Source organism: Strigops habroptila, chromosome 4 (assembly GCF_004027225.2).
Source record: "Strigops habroptila isolate Jane chromosome 4, bStrHab1.2.pri, whole genome shotgun sequence".
Lineage (NCBI taxonomy): Eukaryota > Metazoa > Chordata > Aves > Psittaciformes > Psittacidae > Strigops > Strigops habroptila.
In genome coordinates this window covers 6,483,384-6,509,409 of record NC_046358.1, presented here as the reverse complement: position 1 = coordinate 6,509,409, position 26,026 = coordinate 6,483,384, and the positions used below count along the sequence as shown (strand labels likewise).

At 58.2% G+C, this 26,026-nt stretch overlaps 2 protein-coding genes across 3 annotated transcripts; one reads left to right on the top strand and one right to left on the bottom strand.

Annotated features, from left to right (window-relative positions):
* The first annotated feature begins 729 nt into the window (after window positions 1-729).
* Window positions 730-24,129, top strand: MAPK8IP1 (mitogen-activated protein kinase 8 interacting protein 1). Its single transcript, XM_030481691.1, has 12 exons — window positions 730-854; window positions 7,649-7,754; window positions 15,453-15,686; window positions 18,442-18,523; window positions 18,717-19,592; window positions 20,068-20,143; window positions 20,551-20,723; window positions 20,980-21,089; window positions 21,224-21,343; window positions 22,269-22,339; window positions 22,598-22,696; window positions 23,117-24,129. The coding sequence occupies exons 1-12, from the start codon at window positions 769-771 to the stop codon at window positions 23,187-23,189; spliced, it is 2,106 nt and encodes a 701-aa protein (XP_030337551.1). The 5' UTR covers window positions 730-768; the 3' UTR covers window positions 23,190-24,129.
* On the bottom strand, window positions 23,392-26,007 carry C4H11orf94 (chromosome 4 C11orf94 homolog). 2 transcript variants are annotated; one of them, XM_030481699.1, is made up of 4 exons: window positions 24,955-26,007; window positions 24,667-24,740; window positions 24,366-24,554; window positions 23,392-23,580 (listed from the first exon to the last, which is right to left on the bottom strand). In XM_030481699.1, exons 1-3 carry the CDS (start codon window positions 25,206-25,208, stop codon window positions 24,418-24,420), a joined length of 465 nt encoding a protein of 154 aa, XP_030337559.1. In that variant the 5' UTR covers window positions 25,209-26,007; the 3' UTR covers window positions 23,392-23,580; window positions 24,366-24,417. The 2 variants fall into 2 exon arrangements, with proteins under 2 accessions (XP_030337559.1, XP_030337558.1); XM_030481698.1 differs by having other exon boundaries at window positions 24,667-26,007.
* Between the last annotated feature and the right edge of the window lie 19 nt (window positions 26,008-26,026).

Sequence of the window (26,026 nt, the reverse complement as noted above, 5' to 3'; positions counted from 1 at the left end):
GGAAGGGTAGCAGCAGAGAGCATTCACCCAAGATGAGATGCTCCCTGGGACATAGCTGGATGCACGAGTGCATCTGCCTATTCTGGGGAGAGACCTGCAACCTCAAGATATGTTTTTCGTTGCCTTGTGCCCGTGGAACGTGTGTTTAAGCTGCTTTTCACGTCCTCTCTCTGTACTCGCAGCCCCAACAAGCTTCACCAGCGGCAGGGTCTGTGCTGGGGCTGCAGACCTGTTGCCAGCGGGGTGCTGCCAACCCGCGATGGTGGGAGAGCACAGCCCGGGTGTCGCTGCTGCTCCTCCTGCCCCGGGCACGTCCCCGCTGCGGAGACCCTCGATAGCGGCCCCGAGTGTCCAGCCCGGGCCTGGGGGAGACCCGGGCTCCCCCCGCACCGGCGGCTGTGGTGCTGCTGCGGCACATCTGCCTGCGGGGATGTGCCTCCAGCTGCGGTCACAGCTGGGGAGGGGGTCGTTCCAGCTGTGGGCACATCTGCCCCGCCGGCCCCGGCGTTTCTCATCGCTCGGGCGGTGCGGGGGGGGGGGGGGGGTGCGGGGTGTCGCCTCCAGCTGCGGCCACATCTGTCCTGCAGCTGCCGCCGGGGGCCGCGGAAGGAGCCCCCCGGCCGCGCCCCGCGCTCCCCCTTCTCCCCCCACCCCCGGCGGCAGGTATGTCCCTCCCCGCCGGCACCACAGCATCCCCCTCCCTCCATCCCTCCTTCCCTGCCTCCCTCCCTCCCGCCCGCCCTCCGCCTGCATGGAGAGAGCCACAGAATGGCGGAGCGAGAGAAAGGAGCCGCATCCCCGCCCGCCTCCTCCCCGTTCCTGGGGCTGCACCTCGCTTCGCCCCCCAATTTCAGGTACCGGCCGCATCCCCCCACACCCCTCCCGGGACCCCCGCGGGGCTGCCCCTGCTCCACCTCCCCAAGCATCGCTCCCTATCTGCTGCAGCCCCACACCGCCCCACACCGCCGCGCCGGGCCCCCGCCGCCTCCCCGCGCATCCTTCGGTCCCCCCCCCCCCATCCCTGTGCCCCCCACCCCGGGCACCGCTGGACCCCACCGCATGCATCGCTCCAGCCCCCCCCCCCCCCATGTTGCTTCAGTGTTCCCTCCCCCGTTGCCCTCACCCCACATACCACTGCAGGTCCCACCAGCCCCCTGCTTGTCCCCCTCTACCTCCCCGGCCTCCTCACCTGGCTGATCTGCTGTTTAAACACCTTTTCCTCATGTAAAAACCCTTCGTCTCTTTCCCCACCCCCAGAAAAGCCTTTTTCTAGCCCTTTCCTAGAAATCTCAGGTGTTCCCCCTTCCTCCCCACCCCTGCGAAACCAGAATCCTGAGTGAGACGGTGGGAGAGTGCCAGAATTGATCCTTTTGGCAATGCTAAGCACTCCCATCGATTTGGGAGGCAGGGGGCTGTGTCTCCTCCAAAACCCAGCAGGGCTGGTCACAGGGACTTCCGATGGCAGGAGCCAGGCCAGGGATGACCTGGGGCTTTGGAGCCTCCGGCTCTGGGACAGGGATGCACTGGGTGGGAAAGGGGATGCGGTGCCCGGGGTTGTTCACTTGTCATCAGTGGGATGCTCACTGCTTCTGGTGGCCATGGCATCATCCATTGCTCTCTGCTTGCCTCTGGCACCCAGGGGTGCTGCAGGGGAGCTGGCTGAGATGGGGAGATCAGTACCGGCTGCTTAATGTGGTGAGATTTTGGGGAGGGAAAGGAGGGGCTGGTCCGCACTTGGGGCCACAGATAAGCTTACCCTCACCTCTAGCAGGCCCCAGCCCCTGCGGTGTGGTGACCACTGGGTCTCTGTGAGGAAGCAGGAAGGTGCAGTCAAGCTGTGGTGGCTTTCAGACCATTTACCTCTGAAGGGGTCTGCTCCTGGAGCCCTTTTGCTGTGGCTCCGGGGCTTCAGCATCTGCCTCCTCTTGCAGCGCTGCCTGCGAATGCTGCTGGGAGCTGCTACAACATGGCTGGTACATCCTGCAAACCCAGCGATTAAACGCTGCCTCTGGCAACGTCCACCGTGGAGAAGGGGCTTGGCCACCGAGCCAGGGGCTGCAGCCTGAGGGCTGCACCAAACAGCAGCTCCGGGCCTGTGAGAGCATCAGGCTCATCACACAGCACTGTCCTGGATGCAGCGGCTGTCCCCAGGGCACCCTCCTGCTCCCCAGCAAACAGTGATGCTCTGGGAGGAGAATGAGATGCTGCTTCCTGTTGTGTCTCAGACCTTCGGGAAAGAAGCCTCAGGGAAGAACTGACCTCAACTACCCAGAGAGCTGGGTTCTTGAGGCAGGAGCGCAAGAGCTTTCCCATGCGCCAAGCTCAGGGTGTCAGCCTTGAAGTGGAAGGAGATGCTGATGATATCCCTCAGCCTGGGGCAGGGTCTGGCAGAGCAGAGGCAGCGCTGTGGCAGGGAGAATGGTGCGAGGAGGGAGCTCTGTTTGTGACCTGTTTGTGGGCTGGGTTACATGGGTTGTGCCTGACCCAGGTCCTGGGTTCCTGCTCAGCAAGGGGCCATTCCCCATGGACAGCAGTGACGAGCGTGGCTCAGAGTGAAGGCTCAGCCCGTGGCTGGTGGTGAGGTCCTGGCTGAGCCCTGCGCTCTGCCCCAGCTTACTGCCTGCGGGACGAGGTGTTTCAGGTTTAATGCTCTCTGGTACGTTCGCCTGCTCTTTCAGCGCCCTGAGTGGTGATGCGCTGGCACAAGCATTAGATAGCTTGAATCAAGAGAGGACTTGGTCCTGGCGAGCAAGCAGACCAATGGGGTCTGAAGCTCTGAGGATGCCAGGGATGGTGGCCTGGCAGGTCCTCATTTCTAGTGATGGTTTGGTGTTGTCTGAGAAGAGGCAAAGTCTTGGATCCTGCTGCATTCAGAAGGTGCAAGAGTGAGCGGCAGGAAAATCTCCAAATCTATACCAGACAAGCTGTGGGTTTATGTTGTTTATGGCCAGGTTGGACGAGGCTTGGAGCAACCTGCTCTAGTGGAAGGTGTCCCTGCCCATGGCACGGGGTTGGAACTGGATGAGCTTTAAGGTCCCTTCCAACCCAAACCATTCTGTGATTGTATGAGGCGGGAGGAGAAGGATGGTGAGGTGAGCTCTCCTTTAGCCAGGAGGACCTCCAGGGGTGGCTGCTCACCATGACAAGAACGGCATTTTAGTAGACAGCAACAAAAATGTTCATCTCATTCAGCCTTCCTCTTGTCCGTAAACTCCCAAAGGCTCACGTTGGGGGCTGACCCCCACTGGGACTCCTTAGCATCTTCCTCTGGGACACTGTTGCATCTTCTCACCCTGCCAAGAAGCTTTGCCCGTGCTTTGGGTCCAGGCTTTCCTGCGAGGGGCTCTCCGGGGCTGGAGGTCTCTCTGCCCAGCACAAGAGGGGCACAAGTGGGGTTGTGCCTGGTGCCTCCAGGAGTGCAGCTCTGGTGTAGCTGGGACCTGTGTGTTCTGCTGGTTTCCCTAATAAAAGCAAAGAGCATCCATGGAGCTGCTGAGGCAGGAAGCCTCCTCAGGAAGGAAACGCTGAGGGAGCTATTTGCATGGGTCAGGAGAGGGGGAATTACCTCGCTCCTCTGGGAGCACTGTGGGAAATCACAGCCCTTTCCAAGCCATTGCTGGGGCCTCAGGAGGGGAAGAGGTCTTTAGGGGAAGGAGAGGCCTCCAGCTCCTCGGGAAGTTCAAAGCAGCACCTTCAGGCTGAGGCAGAAATCAATCCTAGCACTACGGGTTGTTTTGTGTGTCTGCTGTGCTCATCTGGAGCCATCAGAAGAACCTGTTTGGAGGCGATGAGCTGGGTTTTGGAGTGGGGCTACCTGTCTTCCTGTGAGGGGAGATGAAAGGGCTGTCTTCTTCTGATGGAGATGGAGGCACCTTCTGCTTGGTTCAATTAAAAGAGTCTTTGGGCTCTCCCCCAGGGCCAGCCCAATGTAGGGTAGTACTATTCCTCCCACTGATGCTGGTGACAGCACTTGCACACAGCGCTGCTGGGAGCAGAGGATTGGAGCGCTGCCCGGGCACCCAGGCTTGCTGGAGCCCCAGCTCCATCGCGCATGTTGCCATGGCCAAGTCCCTGTGTGGGAATCCCACGCAGCGGCAGTGGGCTGGGGACACGATGCTGCAGGTCCCCTTTTCCCTGGCAGGGGATGGAGCCAAGCAGCAGCCAGGCTTGGTGCTAAGGCTGTTATTAGGCCTGTGATGAAGCTGCTCCTGCTACAGGCAGGTAACGGCTGCCTCTGCTCACACACCCATGTGTGCTCCATTGCTTGCCCCAAGTTTATCAGTTCTCCTGTGTTCAGCGGGGCTGACAGCCTCTGGATACCTCTTGGCACATCCTTCAGCAGAGCACCCATAACCACCGCAGATAGAGGGCTTATCCATCCTTGCATCTGGGGGCAACCTCCCATGTACCTAAGATGCCATGGTGCCCACTTACAGCAGCACCATGCCTCCACTGCTGCTGCTGGTGAGGGATGTTGGCCAAAATACCCACGTAGGTCCTGCTCAGAGTTTTTCTGGCAGTGAAGGAGCTGAGGGGAGTCAGAGCTGTTTCATTTTGCTGGTATTTTTAGCCTCTTTGAGAAGCAAGAGAGAAAAGCAGGGGTGTTTCCAGCACAGGGAGCGGGGGGGGCTAAGAGAGAGCCTTCCTTGTATCTCCTGGGAAGTCCTGGAGCATCCATGTGAGAGGAGAAAAGGGCGGGAGTAATACGGAGATAGAGATTTCTTTATTCATCGCATTAAGCGAGGAGGTTTCAAGCAGACGAGGTGCCTCCAGGCAGAGCTGATAGGGAAGATGGAGCCCTGGATACCGTTATCGGGGAGCTGAGAGACAATGAACACAGTATCATGAGTGATGGTGATGGAGGATGATAGTCCACTGTGCCAACAGTTTGTTGGCAACACTTGGCAGCCTCTCCTGGGAAAGGTCCCGATCTCCTTCGGCAGCAGGAGAGGGGTGGGAGCTGGCAGAGCAGCTCACCAGGTATTTCTCTGCCTCTTAACAGGGAGTAGAGGCTGGGGAAGCTCCTGAAGCAGGAGCAGATGGGGAAGGGGCAGCACTCCCAGCACTGCTCTCTGCCAGCCAGGCTTGCTCCTTGGTGAAGGTGCTCCTCTTGCTTCCTTTTGCTCAGGGAATGCAGCCAGACACGATGCCGGTTCCGCTGCTGGAATCACTGCGGCCCTTGCGTTGTGAGCATCCCTGCTCTGCCTGGCGGGAAGCTGGACAGATGCTCCCATCTCCCTCAGGAACTCGTCCCATCCCTGCAGCGGGGCAGAGAGGGGCAGAGCCCCTTGTCCCTGGCTTGGCCAGCGATGCTGAAAGGGCAGGAGGAGGCCGGGCGGCATGGGCGCCCGTGCTGGGGTAAGCAGATCCCGCTGCGGGTGCTGGGGAGCGGTGCTGGAGCAGGACCAGGAGCCGGGCTGGCTGGCTGGCAGGGAGGCAGTCAGCATCCCCAGCAGAGAGCAGGGACTTGGCACTGCCTCAGTGGTGAGGTTATGGTTTTTTTCCCCTCCAGGACAGCTGATTCCATCTATTTTTAATGAGCTTCCCCAGGTTGCGCAGTGAGGAGACAGAGCAGTGCCGGCAGCCACAGACTGCGACGGGGCAGGCGGACAGGCAGCAGGCACCCATCGTCTCTTCACTCCTCCCTGCCCCAGGCACGGGGGGTTGTTTATAGGGTGGGAGCGTGTCCCCCAGGGAAGGGGGTTCCTCCTCAATGCAGCTGCCCTTGAAAATGGAGTCGAGCACCGAGGAGGAGAGCTGGCTGGAAGATCAGTGGGAGAAATGGTAGGGCACCGGCCGGGGGCTTGGGGATGGGGAGGGCTGTCCTGTGGGTGTGCAGGGTGATGAGGAGCAGCCCCTGGGCACATCACCCTTCCCGGAGCGATGGCCACAGGACAGGAGCAAACTTGGCACACAGCAGAGCCCAAAGTTTTGCCTGGCTTCACAGGGAGCTGCGTGGCAAAGGTGGTCCGGCAGCATCTGCAGGCAGGACCAGTGCTGGAGACCTGCGCATCCCTGGAAGCAGAGGCAGGGCTGCCGGTCCCCATTCTGGAGTGGGGGGCTCTGTGCTTGCACATCAAGGCAGGTGGAGGCCCTGAGCATCATCGGCGGATAATGTCCCACCCTGGTGACCCGTGTAACCGGAGAAGAAATCGATCTGTGCTTTGCAGGCTCATCATGAGCCTCCTGCTCTGCAGCAGCAGGAGATGGGCAAGGGGGGGTCAGCACATCCCACCCTGTGCTGAAGGCTCTATTCCTGCCCCTCATGGGAGTTGGACCCATGGCCACAGTGGTTCCTGCCCACCTTCAGCCCAGGAGCCCACCGCTGATGGGGTGCTTGGAAACATCAAGCGGTGATGCTGCTCCTCCAATGGGCTTCTCCTGCTCCTTCCCCACCTCTGAGGGGCAGGACAAGGGAGGTGTTACCCCTCCATGACACTGCTTGGTGCCACTGCAGCGGGGGAGCCCCAAGGTGTGCAAGCAATGCTTAAAGTGACGGTGGGAGCTCTGCAGGTCACAAAATACCCTTCTCTTTCCTTCCCTGCTGGTGAAGGCAAGGCTGGAGAGGGGTTATGGGCTCCACATGGTGCTTTCACCCAAGCATCTCCCAGCCCAAGGAGCTGGGAGCAATGGAAGTGGTGGCACACAACACAGGTTAGCAGGGGACTTTTGAGCTGGGCTCTTTTATTTACCCGCCATGGTAATGAATAAGCAAGAGGAACATTGTGGTACCACCATGGAGAAATGCTTTAATGCACAGAAGCCAGGAGCTCCCTGCTGTTCCCCCAGGGATGCGATCAAGGATCAAGCACAAAAGGAACTCGCCCATCAGCACATTTCCAGCTGCAAAAAGGATATCTCTAAACTTTTTGAAGGGATGTAATGAGCCTGTGGTGCTGCCAGCCCTGACGGACCCCAAGCGGGCAGGCTTGGCAGCACCCATGGCCATGGGGATGCCCACAGGCAACCCAGGGAGTGATTTTGGCACAGAGGGAAATCTCTGGCCTCTCCTACTGCAGGCATCTGAGCTGGGACATCCCTCCCAGCCGCTGCTTGGAGGCTGGTGGTGCCTCCTGCTCCTGGATGTTATGGCCAGGGAAGGACAGGGAGAGCCTGGGCTCATGGGCTGTGTATGCTGAAGGAAGGAGGGATAACTGGAGGCAGAACCAAAGGTAGGTTTGTGGTGCTTGCAGGGTCTTGATGAGGTGACCCTGTCCCAGCGCGTCCATCCTCCAGCTGTGCCCTCACAGGACCCCCAACCCTTCCCTGTAACACTGGTCTTTGTCCCACCAGGTGTCTGTGCCCCACTGGAGCAACCCCAGAGCCTCCCTGGGATGGTGGGAGCCAAACCTCCTGGGACAGGGCTTGGCTCTGCTGCCTGTCCTATGCTCTTCCAACCTGCACATCCCTGCTGCCTTTGGGACCTGGGGCTGGCTTGGGGCACATTCCTCCTGCCTCCCCATAGCTGTAGACCATGCCAAGCTCAGCCATTCGGTGGGGACAGACCCATCCCCTCTGGAAGGGGCCTCCTTCCCAATTTTTCTTCACATTAAAGACCAGGAGAGCCTCTCCCCAGTCAGCATGCCACCCTGCACATCCTGCCTGTGCCCTGTGCAGTGGGTGATGGCACCATCTCCTCTCCCTCCAGGCTCACCCACGACATCAGCCTTGAGGAGTTTGAGGATGAAGACCTCTCCGAGATCACCGACGAGTGTGGAATCAGCCTGCACTGCAAGGAGAGCCTGGCCACCCGGGTGAGTGCAATGGGGATGGGGACAGGGTGGGGATGGGGTGGGCAGAGCGTGCTGGTGGGGATGGCTGGACCATCAGGTCCTCAGGCCAGCGATGCTTCCTCAAGGTACCCATTGTCACAACCCCAATGTCCTCTGCTTGGCAGAGCCTTCTCCTCACTGTGGCACAGCACAGACCCTTTCTGAGCCAGCCAAACTCAAGGCACTAAAAAAGCATCTCAAAGCCAGTGCCTTTTAGTTCCCATTGCTCTGGAAGGGTTTGAGTCTGTTCTTCAGGGATGAACCCAAGCGTCTGAGCATGCTCCCGTTTGAGAGGGATGACCAGTGAGCTTATGACACTTGATGAGCATCGTTGGGAAGTGAGGACATGTGTGAGGTGTCACCAAAAGGCCCACATGGGCCTTCTGCTCCCCACATGCATCTCTGGGCCTGGAGGTGCAGCTTGTCTTGTATGGTGAGAGCTCTCCTCTGCTCACCCAAGACATTCCTTCTCGCTTGCTAGCTGCCTTTAGCCCGAGCTAAAGGAAACTGGCCTTTAGGAGGTGTTGAGGAGGCGCGAAACCTGGAGGCTGCTGAAATAGGGATGGAGGAGGTGGCTCTGGCCCCAGCAGGTGGAATAAAAATGGGACGTGGGAAGCCTGTGCGGATGCTGCAGGAGGGTCTCCCATCCACATTAAGCACCCTGGGGCACACTGTGGAGACCCCAGCAGGGATCACACCACTATTTGAACTGCCCAAGAAGGGCATAGAAACGTGGAGATAAACTAGACTTGTAAATATGCAGGATTCTGTGTTTTGCCAGTGTGTTTCATGCTAAAGGGATGCAAATGCTGGCAGAGCAGCCAAATGGTTTGAAAGTAATTTCATCCCTCAGGAGAAGTGTTTCCTCTACAGAAGTGATAAAGGCCCAGAGAGGAGGGGAAAGGCAGAGGAATTTGAAGGCAGATTTAAAATTAGAAAGTGAATTTGTGGTGTTTGGAATCCCTCGTTGCCGGCAGGAGGGTACAGGCAGACCTCATCCATGGAGGTGAAGGTGTCCTGCTGTATCCTGGTCTAATTCGGGACCTTCCCAGCTGAAATCCGGCTGCTCCCAGAGATGCGGCTGCTGCTCCACATCTCTCCTGTGGCCACAACCTCCTCCTGCTCCTGCCCCTGCCCCTCTGCTCTGCTCTCATGAGACCTCACTTGGAGCACTGTGTGCAGTTCTGGTGTCCTCAACATAAGACAGACATGGAGCTGTTGGAGCAAGTCCAGAGGAGGCCACGAGGATGATCAGGGGCTGGAGCACCTCCCATATGGAGACAGGCAGAGAGAGTTGGGGCTGTTCAGCCTGGAGAAGAGAAGCTGCGTGGAGACCTCAGAGCAGCTTCCAGTGTCTGAAGGGGGCTACAAGGATGCTGGGGAGGGACTCTTCATCAGGGACTGTAGTGACAGGACAAGGTGCGATGGGTTTAAACTGAAATAGGGAAGTTCAGGCTAGATATAAGGAAGACGTTCTTTACTGTGAGGGTGCTGAGGTGATGGCACAGGGTGCCCAGAGAAGCTGTGGCTGCCCCATCCCTGGCAGTGTTCAAGGCCAGGTTGGACACAGGGGCTTGGAGCAACCTGCTCTAGTGGAAGGTGTCCCTGCCCATGGCAGGGGGTTGGAACTGGATGAGCTTTAAGGTCCCTTCCAACCCAAACCATTCTGTGATTCTATGACTTTATGGCCAGGGAAGGACAGGGAGAGCCTGGGCTCGTGGTCTGTGTATGCCAAAGGAAGGAGGGATATCCGGAGGCAAAACCAAAGGCAAACCCAGTGCTGAGTGTCCATGTGAAGGCAGGGCAGTGGGAAGATCCTCCTGCCTGCAGCAGGCGAGGGAGCAGGGGCTGTGGGTGCATTGCTGGACTCTTCCCTTTAGCCATCCTAGCTATCTGCTGCTGATAGCACCACTAGGCTCTTAGGACAGGATTTCTTCTTTATGGACCACCAGCCCTTGGCTGAGGTTTGGTGATGAAGGTAAGAGTGGAGGAGATAACTTGCAGCTCAACTGCTGCAGCCTTTAATAGATGGTGAGGACAAATAGACTGTTTTGCCTATTTAAAGCAATTTACTGAGGGGTTTCTGCGTTGCCGCGAATGCAGAGACCTGACCCTCAGTAGACACAGGAGACAGCCCCGAGCTGCTCTGCTCGAACGCCTGGGTGCACTGAGAGCGTGCTGGTGTGGAAGGGGGATGCGCGGCTGCCCCCGGGGGAAGCAGCGAGTTATTCATAAACACAGCAAAGGAAGAAGCCTACCACTCTCAGGGAAAAAAATGCCTGCTAAAAATATGTCTGAATGGTTTATATGGGACATGGAGGATTGCCCGAGGAGCAGGAATGAGAGTGGTGACAGCAACGGCGAAGAGAGGGGGTTTCGGTCCCTAACACTGCAAGAACCAGGGAGCTTTCCAACCCGATTGATGTCTGGAGCGAGCTGGAGGCGACGGGAGTGCAGGATCTGCCTGATGGATGCAGCCAGGCCCAGAGGGAGCAGTTGGCTGGGTCTGTGCACAGCGCAGGGGCCAGTAAATCCGTCCTGACCTGTGGCCAGCGTCAGCAGCTAATTGCATCACGTGGGGATGGATGGCTTGGCAAAGGGAGGCCAGAGCTGGGGGGCCCCATGCTGGTGTCCTGCCTGTCGTGAGCTCCGGTGCCAGTGCTGCAGAGCACCCATGGTGGGTAAGGGTTGGTCCTGGTCACCCCCACAGTGATGGGTAGCTGGTGAGAGCCCTGCGATGGAGCGAGGGATGCAGGGTGAGAGCGAGCTGATGGCTGCTGGGTCATAGCGGAGCAGGGAGCGATGGGGAAAGGGGAAGCATGGGCTCTGGGGAACATGGTGAGCTGCTCCAAGCTTCCTGATCCAGCAGCAAGTCTCCAGAGAGATGGGCAGAGCCAGCAGCAAGCAGGAAAGCAGCAGGAAGGAGCAAAGAGACAAATCCTGGTGGAGGGATGGGAAGGAAGCTGCTGGATGGGGACAGCTTCCAGGATCCAGGCAGAGCTGCTCGGCAACAGAACCCTGTGCCAGGAATGGGTGGCTGGTGCAGAGGTCAACACCCAAACAGAGGTGGGGTTTGGGTTTTATTTGGCCCTGGAAAAACAAAGATGATTTCGTCATGGGCTATTTTAGCAGCTTTCCAGAAATAGTGGCTTAGACACACAGAAACTGCAAGGAGGCGTAGACTGATGTTTGTGCAAGAGGGAACTATCCACGGATGAGGACCACACCTCATGGATAGGAGACCCTGTAGTAAGAATGAGGAATAATTGGAAGTGTGCCTGAAGAACACCTTAAATACAACAGGAAGTCCTGGGTGAATGAAAACCAGGAGTGAAGTGAATGAGAGGGCTCGGGGGAGGAGCAGAGCTGCTGTTGAATGGCAGGGGAGGACGATGGCTGGGGGCTGCTGTGGGAAGGGATGTCACCTCCACCTCTCAAATGGCAGTGGTCAAGCATATTGAAAGGGACAGTAACAACAGAAGCTTTGGGTTTGGCCTCAGTTTGGTGGCTTGGAAGTCTGGGGTGACAATCCCTGGTTCCAGCAAGTTGGATCCCGGCAGACAGCCAGGCTGAGGTTGGTAAAGGCTCGGTGGTGCCTCTTCTCTACTGCAGGAGCTGTGGGAAATGGTTAATGCAGGAATGAAAAAAAAATCAAAGAAAAATAAGCAATACCCTTCCTGGGAATACCTGAGAGCACGAGAACAAGTGCCCAAAGGGAAAGAGCCGATATAGGGCTGTGCTGAGCTTTTGTGGTCCTCTGTGAGGGTGCTGAGGTGCTGGCAGAGGGTGCCCAGAGAAGCTGTGGCTGCTCCATCCCTGGCACTGTTCAAGGCCAGGTTGGACACGGGGGCTTGGAGCAACCTGCTCTAGTGGAAGGTGTCCCTGCCTGTGGCAGGGGGTTGGGACTGGGTGAGCTTTAAGGTCCCTTCCAACACAAACCATTCTATAATTCTATGACTCTATAAAAAGGCCTGAACCAGCCGTGAAGATACAGATATGTGGAGAAAAAACGCAAACCACTCTGTTTTCCCAGCATAAGATGACTGCTGGGAATGCCAGGCTTTCTCTTGATGTTCATTATCACTGATCCAGTGTGCTGCTGGCAGCAGATGCCCTCGGAAGGCCGGCAGGTCCCACTGCAAAGAGGGAAGCAGCTGCCATGAGCCATTCCAACCTACTGATCCAGGGACTGGCGGGGAGCTGGCTGCATGGATTGCGAGCAAAGGATACAGCAGCGAGGTGGCTGCTTATTCCGGGCTTATTTCAAAGGCTGTCCCATGAAGCTGCCTCTGTGACCCATCACCAGCTGTGGCTGTGCCAGGCTGGGGGCAGAGAGGCTTCTCCTGGTGCTTTGGAGCTGGGAGGAAGCAATCACAGGCGGGTGGTAGGAAGAGGGGACACAGTCCCTCTGCTCGGCAAGTCCCCGTTGCTTGCCCATGCTCCTAAAGTGCTTTTCCCAGATGAAGGTTTTGTCACTCCTTGACAGGGGGAGCAGGGAAGAGCCTTTTGCCTGCTTGATCACAATGGGTAGAGATTGGGGTCACCCAAGCAACATCTTGTATATCATCCCCCTCCTCTTGCAAGAGCCTTTCATTCCTAGGGAAGCAGCAGCATCCGTCCCTTCCTGTGGTTAGATCAGCCCGCATGCAGACAGTTCCCTTGTCTAAACCATTGCTCCCATGGGTGCTCCCACCACCTCTCAATTGCAGCAGGGCTCATCCTCTTCTAACCCTCCTTGGGCCCACGGACCACAGCGCTGGGACCATCAGAGACCAGCTGCTGGACACTGGGAATTTTTGCCATTGGGATGGCACCATGTGAGTTGGAGGTAGCATCAGCAGGAGCACACCAGCATCACATCTGTCCCAGGGATGGCTCTGCGATGGAGGTGTGAGCCTCCCCATGACTTGCTCCTAGAGAGCTCCTGAGGCTGTTCTGCTGGGGCAGCATCCTTCCAGTTAGAAAGGCTTCCCAAAGTCCAGACCCTGCCCTCACTTTGCAGATCACTGCAGGTCCCACTCAGATGGTAAGGTGATCTATTGCTGTGTGGCTTCAAAAGGACTTTGTTGTGCTACAGGCCATTAGTAAGTACCTGCAGTGGCTGTAGTTTCCTTCTAGCTATTGAACCAGGAATGGTGCATCCCTCCTAGGGTGTGCGCTTTTCTTCAAAGCAGGGACTATTTTGCTTTTCTGAATCCTTCTGGGACTTTCCCTTTCTCTGCGAGTTTTCCAAGTGATTGCTGCAGCTACAGGATTACTGAGGCAGCATCATTAGCAGCCTAGGTTGAACGTTACCAGCTGACTCAGGTATACCTTGCTTAGGTATAATGTGGTATTTCCACCCAGTTCTTTTCCTGTGGCTCTGTTTCCTTGTTAAAATCCGTGTGATTTGCCACAGGCAACTGGTGCCACAGAAACACAGAACTTGTTATATGATGGCTGATGGTAAAAGCAAGGGAGTTAAATGTTTAAAGCCTCAAGAGGATGGGTGATGGGGTTTGGTGGCAGTGCTCCTCCAGGTGCTCACCAGGACTGCAGAAGGGACACTGAGGTGAAACATCCCCCTGAGAGGGTTCATCCTCTGCCTGCAGCGGGCAGAGCCCTTGTGCTGGCTTTAGTCTGACAGTTTAGGAGCTGGTAGCAGCGGGAGCTCTTGGAGGGGCTGCCAGAGCTGCTGGAGCTGTTTATTTTCTCATGGTTCAAGGAGCATCCTCCGTGCAGCTGGAGACACGGATAGCATCAGCTGCAAAAAAACTCCCTTCTCCACCTCTGCCCGCTGACGAGCTTTCCAGTCACCACAAACAGCTGATAACATGGGAATTCAAGTGACTAATGCCAAGTCACAGCCATTAGTGCTGGCTGCAGCAACTCGTGCATGTGCAAGCTCTGGTTGTGCAAGGAAGGAGGCTGGGGAAGGAAACCACTGACCTTTAAACACCTGGAGATGCAGGGGGATATCGATGCCTCTTCACACAGCAGCACATAGTGTGGTGGCTCAGCGCTGGGATCCAGCCTTGGTGGCGCAATGGGGCATCCTGCTCACAGCCCTCACAGGCCATGGTGGCCACGCTGCTCCAAGAGTGAAGGGTGGAAAGGGAAAGAGTGGAGCTGCGCCTCCCAGAGCACAGCCACCATCAGCTGGTGGATGGAGAGATAGTGCCAGGCTACTGGCTTGTCGGGCATCCCTTCTGCATGGCTTCAGGTCCCAATAGGTGCAAAGGCAGGTGTATGAGAAATGGCTTGTTCAAGATTTCTTCACCAAGAGGGTGCTCAGGCACTGGAACAGGCTGCCCAGGGCAGTGGTGGAATCACCATCCCTGGAAGTGTTCACAAACTGTGTAGATGAAGCCCTCAATGACATGGGTTAGTGGTGGCCTTGGCAGTGCTGGGGTAATGGTTGGACTTGATGATCTTAAAGGTCTTTTCCAACCTGGTTGATTCTGTGATTCTAAGGTGAAGAGGCCAAGGGGGATGTAGCTGCTGTCTTTGGCTGCTCAACAAGCGTTATGGGGAAAAAAGGGCCTGACTCCTCTCAGAGGTGTGCAGTGAAAGCTTCAAACCCTTCGAAGAGAAGTAGTAGCAGTGCAGCACTGGTGCCAGTACCCAGCGTAGTGGTGGGTTCTCCATCCATGGGGGTATTCAGGTGTGATGGGCAAGGCCCTGAGTGACCTGCTTCAGGCAGGGGTTGGACCAAACATCCAACCAAAATATGTGCTTGTGTGAGTCCCGGTTGCCAGGACAGGAACCATAGGACACAGTCTGCCTTGGGAGGGGAGCCCAGTTGTAGGGCAGCCCGGGCTGGAAGGAACCTCAAAAGATCACCTGGCCAAACCTTTTGTGGGAAAAGGAGCCTAGGTGAGATTATCTAGCACCCTGTCCAGTCACATCTTGAGAACCTCCAGTGACAGGGGCTGTACCATGTCCCTGAGAGGTTGTTCTGCCAAATGAGAAGGCAGCTATGAGGTCTCCACGCAAACCTCATAGCAGCCTTCCAATATCTGAAGGGGGCCTACAAGAATGCCAAAGAGGGACTCTTCATCAGAAACTGTAGTGATAGAACATGGGGAAATGGGTTTAAATTTGAACAGGGGAGATTTACGTTGGGTATAAGGAAGAAGTTCTTCCCTGTGAGGGTGCTGAGGCGCTGGCACAGGGTGCCCAGAGAAGCTGTGGCTGCCCCATCCCTGGCAGTGTTCAAGGCCAGGTTGGACACAGGGGCTTGGAGCAACCTGCTCTAGTGGAAGGTGTTCCTGCCCGTGGCAGGAGGTTGGAGCTGGATGAGCTTTAAGGTCCCTTCCAACCCAAACCAGTCTATGCATCTATGATTGTTTGTTCTCACTGTAAAAAATGTCCCCATTATGTCGAGATGAAACCTGGCTGCGCGCACCTCATGGTGAATGTGATGGTCGCATGTACCTACAGCCACCTGCCGGGAATGGGGAGCTGGGGATGCCCCATCACCCAGGGGCCACCAAGCACAGATCCCTGCGCTGGGCTGCGGGAGCGGGGTGCGGAGCTCCCCAGCCTCGGGAATAACATCCCTGCCCCTTTAAAAGGAAGAGGCCGCCGGGTGCTGATGCGGCTGCCCCGGCGCCGGCCCCCCCCTCCCCTTTCCCGGTCGGGAGGCGCGGAGCGGCGGCTGCCGTCCCGGCGCGCTGACCGCGGGCGCTGCTCCCGCAGGGCCATGTGAGCCGGGCGGGCGGCGGGGCCCGGGCGGCGGGCGGCGGGGAGGCCGCAAGGCTGCAGGCCGAGATGCTCCAGCTCGACCTCATCGACGCGGCGGGGGACGCGCCGGCCGAGGAGCAGACGGCGCCCGAGCCGCTGAAGAAGGACCCCCCGGCCGGCACCACCGATGTCTACCGGCCCAAGAGACCCACAACGCTCAACCTCTTCCCGCAGGTGCCTCGCAGCCAGGTAAGAACGGGGCGGGGGTATTCGGGATGCTCCCGCCGCCGGGGGCTTTTTGTCTCGGAGGGATGAAGGGATGGGTGGATGGCGGGGCTCGGATGGAGGGTGGCTGGGACCCCCCTGCCCGCCGCTGCCCGCGTCCCCTGCTGCAGAGCCAGGCCCAGAGCCACCGGGATGTGCTCGCTCCCTGCCGGGCTGCCCCTTCGAGCCGCCGAGCCTGCCAGGGCACTGTGCTTGGATGGGGGCTTGAAGGGCTGGATGGGTCCTTCTTCCATCCCTACTGCCGAGGTGGGGAGGAAACAGGCCGGGAAGTGTGGTGGGACCGAGCTGTGCCCCCAGCAGAGCCCGTAGGGCAAGGAAGGGACCCCATGGGGATGGAGAGCAAATGAGGCATGGTGAATGAACGCGTGAATGAGCCATCACGGGACGGGGCACTGCGCCACGGGGCTGGCGAGGCCAGGGCCAACATCTGGCTGGGTTTCAGCTGCCCCAGGGCAGGATGGTGACACTGGGTACCCCGAGCCTGGCGGTGGGGACTTGGTGGGCTCCACTCCAGAGCAGCAGCGTCTGGCTAAAGAAGCATTAATGTCAGCACCCCGTGCTAAATCTGAGAGACAGAACAGCAACGCCCAAAATGGTGGCCAGGAGGACAAGGGAGATCTGTTGTCTTCTTCACGCCCGGGTTTTGGGCGGCTTTCTCCAAGACTACCCACCCCACCAGCCATGGGGTTGCTGTCATTCCAGGGTAGGCAGTATTTCAGTGCCCCACATGCTGACCCTCTGAGCAGCATCCAGAGTCCTTTTGCCCCATCTCTATGGCAAACTTCCCGAAGCCAGGCAGGCTGCGCGGCGCGCGGGGCTATTTTTGCCACCCTCCTGCGTTCAGCCGTGCCTGCTGCCAAGTAGGAGGATTGTCGTCGCAGTGACGCTGAGCTGAGGAGCACTGAAGCGAGAGGCAGGTGTCCCTGTGGGTGACAGATGGGGAGTAGTCAGAGCTGGGTGTCACCAGCCCGGCACCCGCAGCTGATGCCAGCTCTCTGCCTCAGGCCACGGCTGGGAGGAGGAGGAGGAGGAGGAGGAGGAGGAAGGCACAGAGCCAGGATGGGTGCCCGCAGGGCAGCTGGCACCGGGGACAAAGGCAGCAGGGCTGGAGAGGCGGGGGGAGCCCCACCGAGTATAATGGACAAGGGGACGGCAGCAGCCTGGTCCCACCCTGCGCAGGGACCCCAAGGAGCAAACGGCACGTGGCAGGCACATCCAGCTGTGGGGATGGGGACAGTAAGAGCCCCCTTCTTGGGCAGCTGGTCCTAACAGTGTCCAGGCGTGGCTGCAGGTCTGTGGAGAGGGGTTTGCATAGATGGAGGGCTGGAGCTGATTGTTCCCTTGCAGGGCAATGGTGGAGGCTGTGGGGTGGCACTGGGACCCATGGGCATGGCTGAGCTGAGGACATGGGGAATGGGAGACAGAAGATTTGCCATAACTGGCAGCAGGGATGGGGGCTCCAGACTGGGGCATGGCCAGCCAGGGAGGGCAGTGCTGTTGGTGGCATCTAGTGTGAGGCAGACTGGTTGTGAGGTGCGTGGGGTGCCTGTTCTGGATGCCTACCTACCTAAAGGCAGTTTCTCCATGCCCATGTATGGTGCCCCAAGATGAAGATAGGGTGAGGGGTATCCCTTGGAGATCAGCCTGAGATCTGCCTTTACCTGCGCCAGACCATCCTGGCCTGCTCAGCTCCCTCCTCCTGCAGGTGGTCACAAGAGGGACCATGCCATTTGGCTTCTTTTGAATGCCTAGGCAGATGGCCTGGAAACTGTGAGAGGAACATCCCCAGCTTCCCAAAGGGGAAGAAACAGCTGCTGTGACTGGCTAGGTTCATCTTCTAAGACCCTGTGAATGCCTCTCCACCTTGGCTGGGCATTACAGACCCCTGGCCCTGTGGGATGGATGGGCTTAGTGGGATCTGCCTGCAGCATTGCTGCCTCCTGGTCCAGGCAGCCAGGCTGGCTGGTGTGCTGGCCCTTTGGCACGCAGAGGCTGTCGCTGTGGCAGCTTGCCTGACTGCATCCTGGCCCATCCTTGCACTGGGAAAGGCAAGCAGGGATGCACTGTTATTTGCCTTGGCACAGGAGGGGCTTTGCTGGGATGTCACCAAAGGCCCATGTTGTGGGTCTCTGCCCTCCCTGCACAGAGGCAGGGATCTGGCAGCCATGGTTCAGCAACATGCAACATGATGGAATTTCAGGGCAAAAGCTTGCTTCATGTTGGTGGGGAAGCAAAGTAAGGATGGGGCAGCTCCTGCACTGCTGGTTGTAGCTGCCGGCTGGTGATAAGGCTGTGAGAAAATCCAGGGAGTCCCAGAAGGGCTCAGTAGTTGAGTGAAAACCATGGAAAATGCCATGGTTGTAGCTGGGGGAGAAACACCCGGTGCCCTGCAGGAGGGACCAGAGAGAACTTAGGGGTGCAGGAGAGGATGGGCTGAGGCAGGCAGGGAGGACTTGTCCCCTACAGGGAACCTGGTGGCCTTTGGTCCCTGGGTGTCACGGTGAAGCTGAGCACGTTCCCCCATGCACACACATGTGTGCACATGCATGACCAGCCACCCAGGGCACAGCACCCACAAAAGCTCCAGCTGATCAGGATTGATGTCTGCTGGTGAACTATGTATGTGTGTGTGCATCCCGGGGAGGGATGGGTGCTGCTGCTGCTGCACCACGTGCTGTTTACTGTTCGGGCTACAAAGCAGCTTTGTTCTTCTCCTCAGGACACCCTGAATAACAACTCTCTGGCGAAAAAGCACAGTTGGCAGGAGCGGGTGTCCCGGTCATCATCGCCTCTGAAAACGGGTGAGTTCTAGAGCTGCTGGCCAGGGGCAGCTCCTTGCACCTTTCTGTGGCTCTCAGGAGTCTGAGCAAGTGATGCTGGTGCAGGAGGTTGGGAAAACCATCCCACACGGATGCAGGGTGGGTCTGGGTGGCATCCCCAGCAGGGAGCATCACCCTCTGTGGGGCTGCCAACACTGCTTTTCTCCCCCTCCAGGTGAGCAGACCCCTCCCCACGACCACGTTTGCCTGAGTGATGAGGTCAATCACCAAAACAGCACAACCTCCACCAAAGACCGGGGCACATCCACGGAGAGCCCGTGCCGGCGCACGGCGGCCACCCAGATGGCACCCGCCTGCATCGCCACATCCCGGCCACCCGAGAAGCACCAGGCCACCAGCCGGCCCCCACCACACGGTGCCAGCGTGGTGGTGGTGACATCGAGGGTCCCCGAGGCCCATCGGGACCGCATCCACTACCAGACGGACGTAAGGCTGGAGGCCACGGAGGAGATCTACCTGACGCCCGTGCAGAAGAACTCGGATCCTCTGGAGACTGACAAGCCGTTCCTGTCCCAGTCCAGCGAGAACCGCATGTCCATCAGCTCCGACATCGACACCTCTGGCTACTCGGCCCTAGCAGGGAAAACCAACCCCTCCATCAGCGAGGAGGATGAGGTGCTGGACTACATGTCCTCTCCCGACAAGACGAACCTGCCCAGGGCCTCCTGTGGTGGTGGGAGCAGCAGCTCCCGGCCAGGGCACAACCTCCAGAGAGCCTCGGTGAGCTCGGACACCAGCGCCCTGTCCTACGACTCAGTCAAATACACGCTGGTGGTGGACGAGAACGTGCAGCTGGAGCTGGTCAGCCTCAAGCAGTGCTACTCGGGCTACAGCGATGAGAGCGACTCAGCCACCGTCTATGACAACTGCATCTCCTCGCCCTACGAGTCAGCCATCGGCGAGGAGTACGAGGAGGACGCGCTGAAGCGTGACTCGGTGTGCCTCTCCGAGGACTCCACTCCTGAGGCGGACATCCACTTCTCCAAGAAGTTCCTCAATGTCTTCATGAGTGGCCGGGCACGCTCCTCCAGTGAGTGCTGGGTGCTGGGGGGACCTGGGCAGTGGGCACTCAGCACAAGGCTGAGGGCACACTCAGGAGGTGGAAAGCCACCAGCAGACACAAGCCCCAGTTCTGCTTGCTGCAGCCTGTGGCTTTGTTCCTGGTGGCTGGGGAGCCAGGGGTGGGCTTGGAAAAGCCTTGTGAGCTGCAGGTGGGGTGGCCAGAGGTGTTTCAGGATGCTTTTTTGCCTAGCCCAAGGTATGGCCATGCTGAGGGGGAGAGGTTAAGTGGTCTTGCAGGGGGACAGCATCTCTTCTGGAGTGCCACCCTTCTCCCCAACTCCAGAGGAGCACTGGTGGTGGTGGCATGCCCCAGAGGCAGGGCTTCCTGTAGTTCAGCTGGTCCCACGGTGCTGGTGGCACCGCACAGCTTTGTCTCTTCTGCCTGGGCCATGTCCATCCCTTGGCTGTGGTGCTGAGACATCCCCCTCTGCCTTCATCCCCAGGTGCAGAGTCCTTCGGGTTGTTCTCCTGCATGATCAACGGGGAGGAGCAGGAGCAGACCCACCGCGCTGTCTTTAGGTGAGCTTGCAGGCGTGAGCAATGCCCCCAGCCTCTCGCAGGGGAAAGCCAGTGCTGCCCTTCCACTGCAGTGGGGCCAGACCAAACCCCAGTGTTTCCACCATGGGAAGACCCAAACCACTGCCTGTAGTTCATGCCCTGCTCAGGAGCAACATCAGCCCAGGCTGCTGCAGGGGCAAGACTTCCGAGGGCAGCCAGGACCTCTGGGGAGCAGCAGGGGTGGTGCAGTAGGGGTTATCCTTGCCTTAGGTGCCAGGATGTTGCTGCCTTTTGAGTCTAAACCTGCTCCAATGCTTTATTTAGCATCTCAGGCGCTGCCTGCCTAGGCCAGTGGTGGGTTTGTGTTGGCACCAGTGAGAAGGCCACCATGCTGCTGGCCAGCCAGGCACCAGTGCCTCTCTACCCAGGTTTGTGCCTCGCCACGCGGATGAGCTGGAGCTGGAGGTGGATGACCCTTTGCTGGTGGAGGTGCAGGCAGAAGATTATTGGTATGAGGCCTACAACATGCGGACAGGAGACCGGGGCATTTTTCCTGCTTACTATGCTATCGAAGTCACCAAGGACCCAGACCATATAACAGGTACCAAGCTTCTGCTGATGTCCCCATCTTGTGTCCACCTCCTCTCCACTGAGCAGAGGCTGGTGCTGAGCAGGGGGATGGAGGGAGGATCAAGGGCACCCAGCAGAGAGCAATGGGCAGCTTCTGGTGTGATGCTGGAAGCTGGTACCTGGATGTTACAGGAAGCTTTCCCTGTGCAGGGGTGGGCATATGGAGAGCGGAGGTGGAGTTCAGCCTGGTCATTGGCGATGACCCCCCTGTGTGTTCTCTCTTGCAGCTCTGGCCAAGAGCAGTGACTGGGTGGACCAGTTTCGGGTGAAGTTCCTTGGCTCGGTGCAGGTTCCCTATCACAAGGGCAATGATGTGCTATGCGCGGCCATGCAGAAGGTAATGTCCCACCCCATCAATAGAAGCAGGAGCTCCTGCTGGCAGCAGAACAGAACCTCAATGGGGAAGGAAAGGGGCGAGCCATCACCACTGTTTATGAGTCCCAGGCCTTTTTCTCTCTGTCCTTCCCCCAGATTGCCACCACGCGCCGCCTCACTGTGCACTTTAACCCACCCTCCAGCTGCGTCCTGGAGATCAGCGTCCGTGGGGTCAAGATTGCTGTGAAAGCTGATGACTCCAAGGAGCACAGCAAGGTAGTGCCCCGCTCCCCATTCACCTCATCCCTTCCCCAGCTGCTGCTCTGAGCTGGCTCCTGCCCCCTGTGCTATAGGTCATGTTTGCATATGAAGATTGAGGTTGTGAGAACACCATCATTGGGGTGGTAGGCCCATCATCAGGGTCCTCTGTGTCTCACAGAATCCCAGCTTTGGGCGTACTGCTGGTTGATGCCCTTGTAGCTCCCAAACACGTTGCTGCGCTGGGATGCTGCAAGCTGAGCTGTACCGGTAATCTGCCAGTTGCTCCTAAACCTTTCTGCTACTATTTTGAGTGGTGTCCTCCAGATCTGCCCTGTAATCTCTTTAGCTGGCCAGGGCAGGCTGCTGATTAGCATTTTGCATAAGCAGCCTTAGCAAAGTACGGTGATGGGCAGAGGGCTTTTGCAGCAAGCTGTTGGGAAACCTCCCCTACTGCTGTGGATAGGAGTCGTTCATGGCTCTGAGTGCTGTGATAGAGAGCTAGGCTGGGGTTTCTACAAGCTTTGCCTGTATCTAGAGGATGCCATCAACTTGGTTGCTCTTTAAACTCCCGTAAGTAAGTTCTTATTTCTGCCTGGGCCCTTTGAACACCCAAGCTTGAACGGCTTAGTTCTTAGTTATCCATTCACCTTATATCCACTGGTATTTAGTCAGGGAGCACTGTGTGTGCTGGGTGGACAGCCACACAGACTCTTGCCTGAGTACAGCCTAACCCAGGGCCTCCAGGGAAACCTGGCAAGAGGCAGAGGCAGCTGGGATGGGTGCTTGGGGCCATCCTGAAGCTGCTGCTGGCACCAGCCCTGGATTGGGCTCTAATTCATTTCACTGTTCAATCCAAGCACATATTTCCAGGTCCAGAGCCCTGCTGCCCCGCAGGGTGGTGGGGAGGGAAGCTTTGACAGTTCATTTCTCTCTCCCCCAGGTAAACAAGTGTAGCCATTTTTTCCAGCTGAAGAACATTTCCTTTTGTGGGTACCATCCAAAGAACAACAAGTGAGTACTAAGGAGGCGTGGGGTAGCTCTCAATGCCACGAGCTCAGCACAGAGGCTTTGCTGCTTTCCTGCTACCTGAGAGCAGCACTGGGCTGGGAAGGGAATTACATCCCAGCAATGATCATGGGCCATGGCAGTTGGTGGCCACTGGGATTTGAGGGGGGTCGCAGGTCCCAAACTCCTATATTCAAAGGGATGCTGGGGTACCTGTGCCTATTTGTCTGCTAGTCCAGTCACACCCACTCTCTCTGCCCTCAGGTATTTTGGGTTCATCACCAAGCACCCTGCGGACCACAGATTTGCCTGTCATGTCTTCGTCTCGGAGGAGTCCACGAAGCCACTGGCAGAGTCTGTAGGGTGAGTCCTGGCTGGGCAGGGAAGGTGTGAACCCAAAGGGCAGGAGGAACGAGGCAGCCAGGCTGAATCCTGCCATCTCCCCATACATGTGGGGCTTGGACCCGGCCCCAGGCTGGCACCTCTTCCTTCAAGCGCGAGGCTTGGGGCAAGAGCCAGGGCTAACAGGGCTACAGGCAGCGTATTCCCAACAGCACTGGGACAAGTCCCAGTGCAAGGCTTTGCAGGCAGATGGCTGAAAGTCATGTGGATGTGCAGGGATCAGGGCAAGGTTGATCTGATGGCAGCTCTGGGTGCTAACACAGGGGCTGGGGGACTGGAGGGTCAAACTGGCTGCAGGACCAAGGGTGAGAATGGAAGGGGGGCTCTGTAAATGCCTTGTGGGGAGGACACTGCTCAGCTCTGCCCCGTGCTGTGTTGCAGGAGGGCTTTTCAGCAGTTCTACAAGGAGTATGTGGAGTACACGTGCCCCACGGAGGACATCTACCTGGAGTAGGGGCTGGCACAGGCACCTCCTGCACAGCCAGGGCTGCAGTGTCGCCCCTTCCCCGTGTCGTGCATGGACAAGAGCTGCTTTGAGCCTGGAGGAGGAGCAGGCCCGGGGCAGGGCTCCCCGGGGCATGGGGTGCAGCCTCTTTTCGTGACTCCCCTTCCTTGGGCTGGGGGGGACGGGAGGGGGGAGGGCTGGACAAATTGTGTTTATTGTACAAAATACTCTTAGTTTATTCTATTGGAGAAGTACCTGCTGGGTGCCCTGCCTGTGAGCAGTGGAGCGTGCTCAGGCCCTTTCCTGCTGCCGGCTGGGGTGACAGCATCTCCTCCTTGTGGCCATGGCCCAGCTTCCCGTCACATCCCTCTGGGGTGACTTTTAATGCAGAGTCGGACTCCTGCAGTATGAAGACACAGCAGCTACAGCAAATGAGACCCATAATGCTGGCTTCTGCCTGGGAGATGGGCTTGCCCTGAGCAGGCATCACCTCCCTGCCATGCCCTGGGGATATAAAGGCTGCTGGGCAGGAATGACAGAAGGAACCTCACTGTCCTCTCTGCCAGAAACAGCACCAGGATGAGCTGAGGCAGCTCACCCCTGCCTCTGCCCCCATCCCTCTCCTCTTGTATCCATGCCTTGGGGGGAGAGAGAAATACCCCTCTATAGCTCCCTGCAGTAACTACACCCTCAGGAGGGGAGCCTTTCTCTGCTCCTTTCCCCCTCTCCCCCTGGCTGCAGGTAGCAGAGGCAGTGGCAGGGCTGGGCCACCCCAGGGCAGAACTTGGTGCCTGCCAGATGTGGGGCAGGGAAGGGCTAAAGCCTGCAGGGAGCCGAGCAAAGCACCAGGGAGGTAGAACAGCCCTCCCAGTCCCTGCAGCCAGAGAGCTCTCTGCTTCAGCTGGATCTGCTGTGAGGGCAACAACTATTAAATATGATGGTTCATGGAGCAGGGCTCCTGTGCTGTTTGTGTCCCACTGCAGTGGGTTTGGGCCCTGCTTTCCTTCCCTTGGGGCCCCAAGAGGAGCTGGAACTTCTCGGGTTTGGCCTGAGATCCCTGCTGCAATCCCTGAAGGCCAGAAGTTGTATGATGATCAGAAGGGAGAGCTAGAGGTGACCTGCTCCAGCCTCCTCCCAAAGCAGGGTATACCCTTAATCCCCCCCATTCCTACACGCCACACCTACGCTGTCCTGCAGTGAGGGGTCCCTGAGGCTGGGCTGTGGTGGGCACATTGGTTCACAGACGGGCATCATCGTAGTACTCCTGCAGGTCAAGCTCATCTCTCTTGCTTTTGCCAGCTCTTTGCAGCCACTCCGGCCGCTTCCGTCCCACCTGGGTCCTGAGGCGCGGCTGCTTGGGCTTGATGCCATAATCTGCAGGTACAGGGGAGAGGTTGGGCTCAGCCCTGGGCTGCTCACAGCGCTGGGGACAAGCGCCCACCTGGATGGTGAGTGCAGGGAAAGCGGGTTAGGGAGTGCACTGTACCATCCACCAAGCCAAAGTGCTGCTGCGGAAGCTCCAGGAGAGCAGAGAAGTCCTCAGGGACCGAGTAGCTGGCCCTGTGGAGGAAAAGCAGGGGTGAGAGTGAGCCAAGACCCTACAGCACTCACCCACACTGCAACAAGAGCTCCCAGCACTGCTTATCTTAACCCAGACGAGCCAGCTCTTGAGGCCTTGGTGCCGTGAGCGGCAGCACCCACCAGGAGCCCTGGGGCACCTCTGCAGGTACGAGGGCAGCAGGGAGGAAGGGAAGGAGGAGGGAAATGCCATCACCTCTCATCCAAGGGCCGCGGGAGGGCAGCCCCCAGCAGCAGGGCGAGCAGTAGGAGCCACCAGCGCATGGTGCACCCCGACTCTGGCTCTGCAGCGAGGTCACAAAGGATGCCCCGGGACACCAGCTGGGTTGGCAGGGGACAGACCCCCCCCAGGTGCTGCTGCCTACCCCCTCCTGCTGCATCAGCTTCTGGTCCTGGGCTGTGTGGTCCTGCCCAGGTTCTGCTCATAGTCCTCCCTGCCCTGGTGCACATCCCTCCCGTGCAGCCACAGCTTCAGGGCTGTTTCCCTTCCCTGTCCCTCACCACCACCATGTTCCTCCCTTGCGATCCCTCCAAAACCAAATCTCTTCATCTCATCTCAGTGCCTCCATGTCTCCAGGAGTGATGCCATGCAATACCCTAATGAAGGGAGCACAGTCCCTCACTCATGGCTTTTCTACACTGTCACATTACAGGGAGGTGCCAACACAGAACCCACTGCACTGTTGTCACCAACAGGCCCATAAGGGGCGGGGGGTGGGCTATACCCCCCTATTTCTGAGGCAAGAAGGCTGTGACCCTGCAGGCCAGCGGCCCTCAAGGATGGTTCATGTAGGAATGCTCCCGTCACCCACTTGTGGCCACGGCATCTGGCACTTCGCAGCTCTGCACAGTGCCACCAGCTGGCTGCCCCTTTGTCCTGGCCAAGGCAGCCTCCACAGCAGCACGATGCCTCAACCGGCCCCTAGTTAGCAGAGCTGATACAAAAATATGGCCATGGCTGCCCAAGCCTCTCTTTGGCCCTTTATTTAGTGTGGAATAGCAGCATTTGCTGAATTAATGTCTTCATTTCTCCTCTTCTGTGCCCTTGGCCAAGCCCCTGAGCACTGGCAGGCAGGCAGCCAGCCGGCAAACCCTTTTAGCACACTATTAGGTGCTAGGAACACAGCCTGCAAACCGAAGCTCTGTACTCCTAGGGGAAGCCCAGGAAACTGAGGACTGAACCAGGCACCTGGAGTTAGAGAGGCTACCACAAAGGCTTCTAAAGGACAGCATAACCCAGGGTAGACAACTGCAAAAGCCACTCTTTC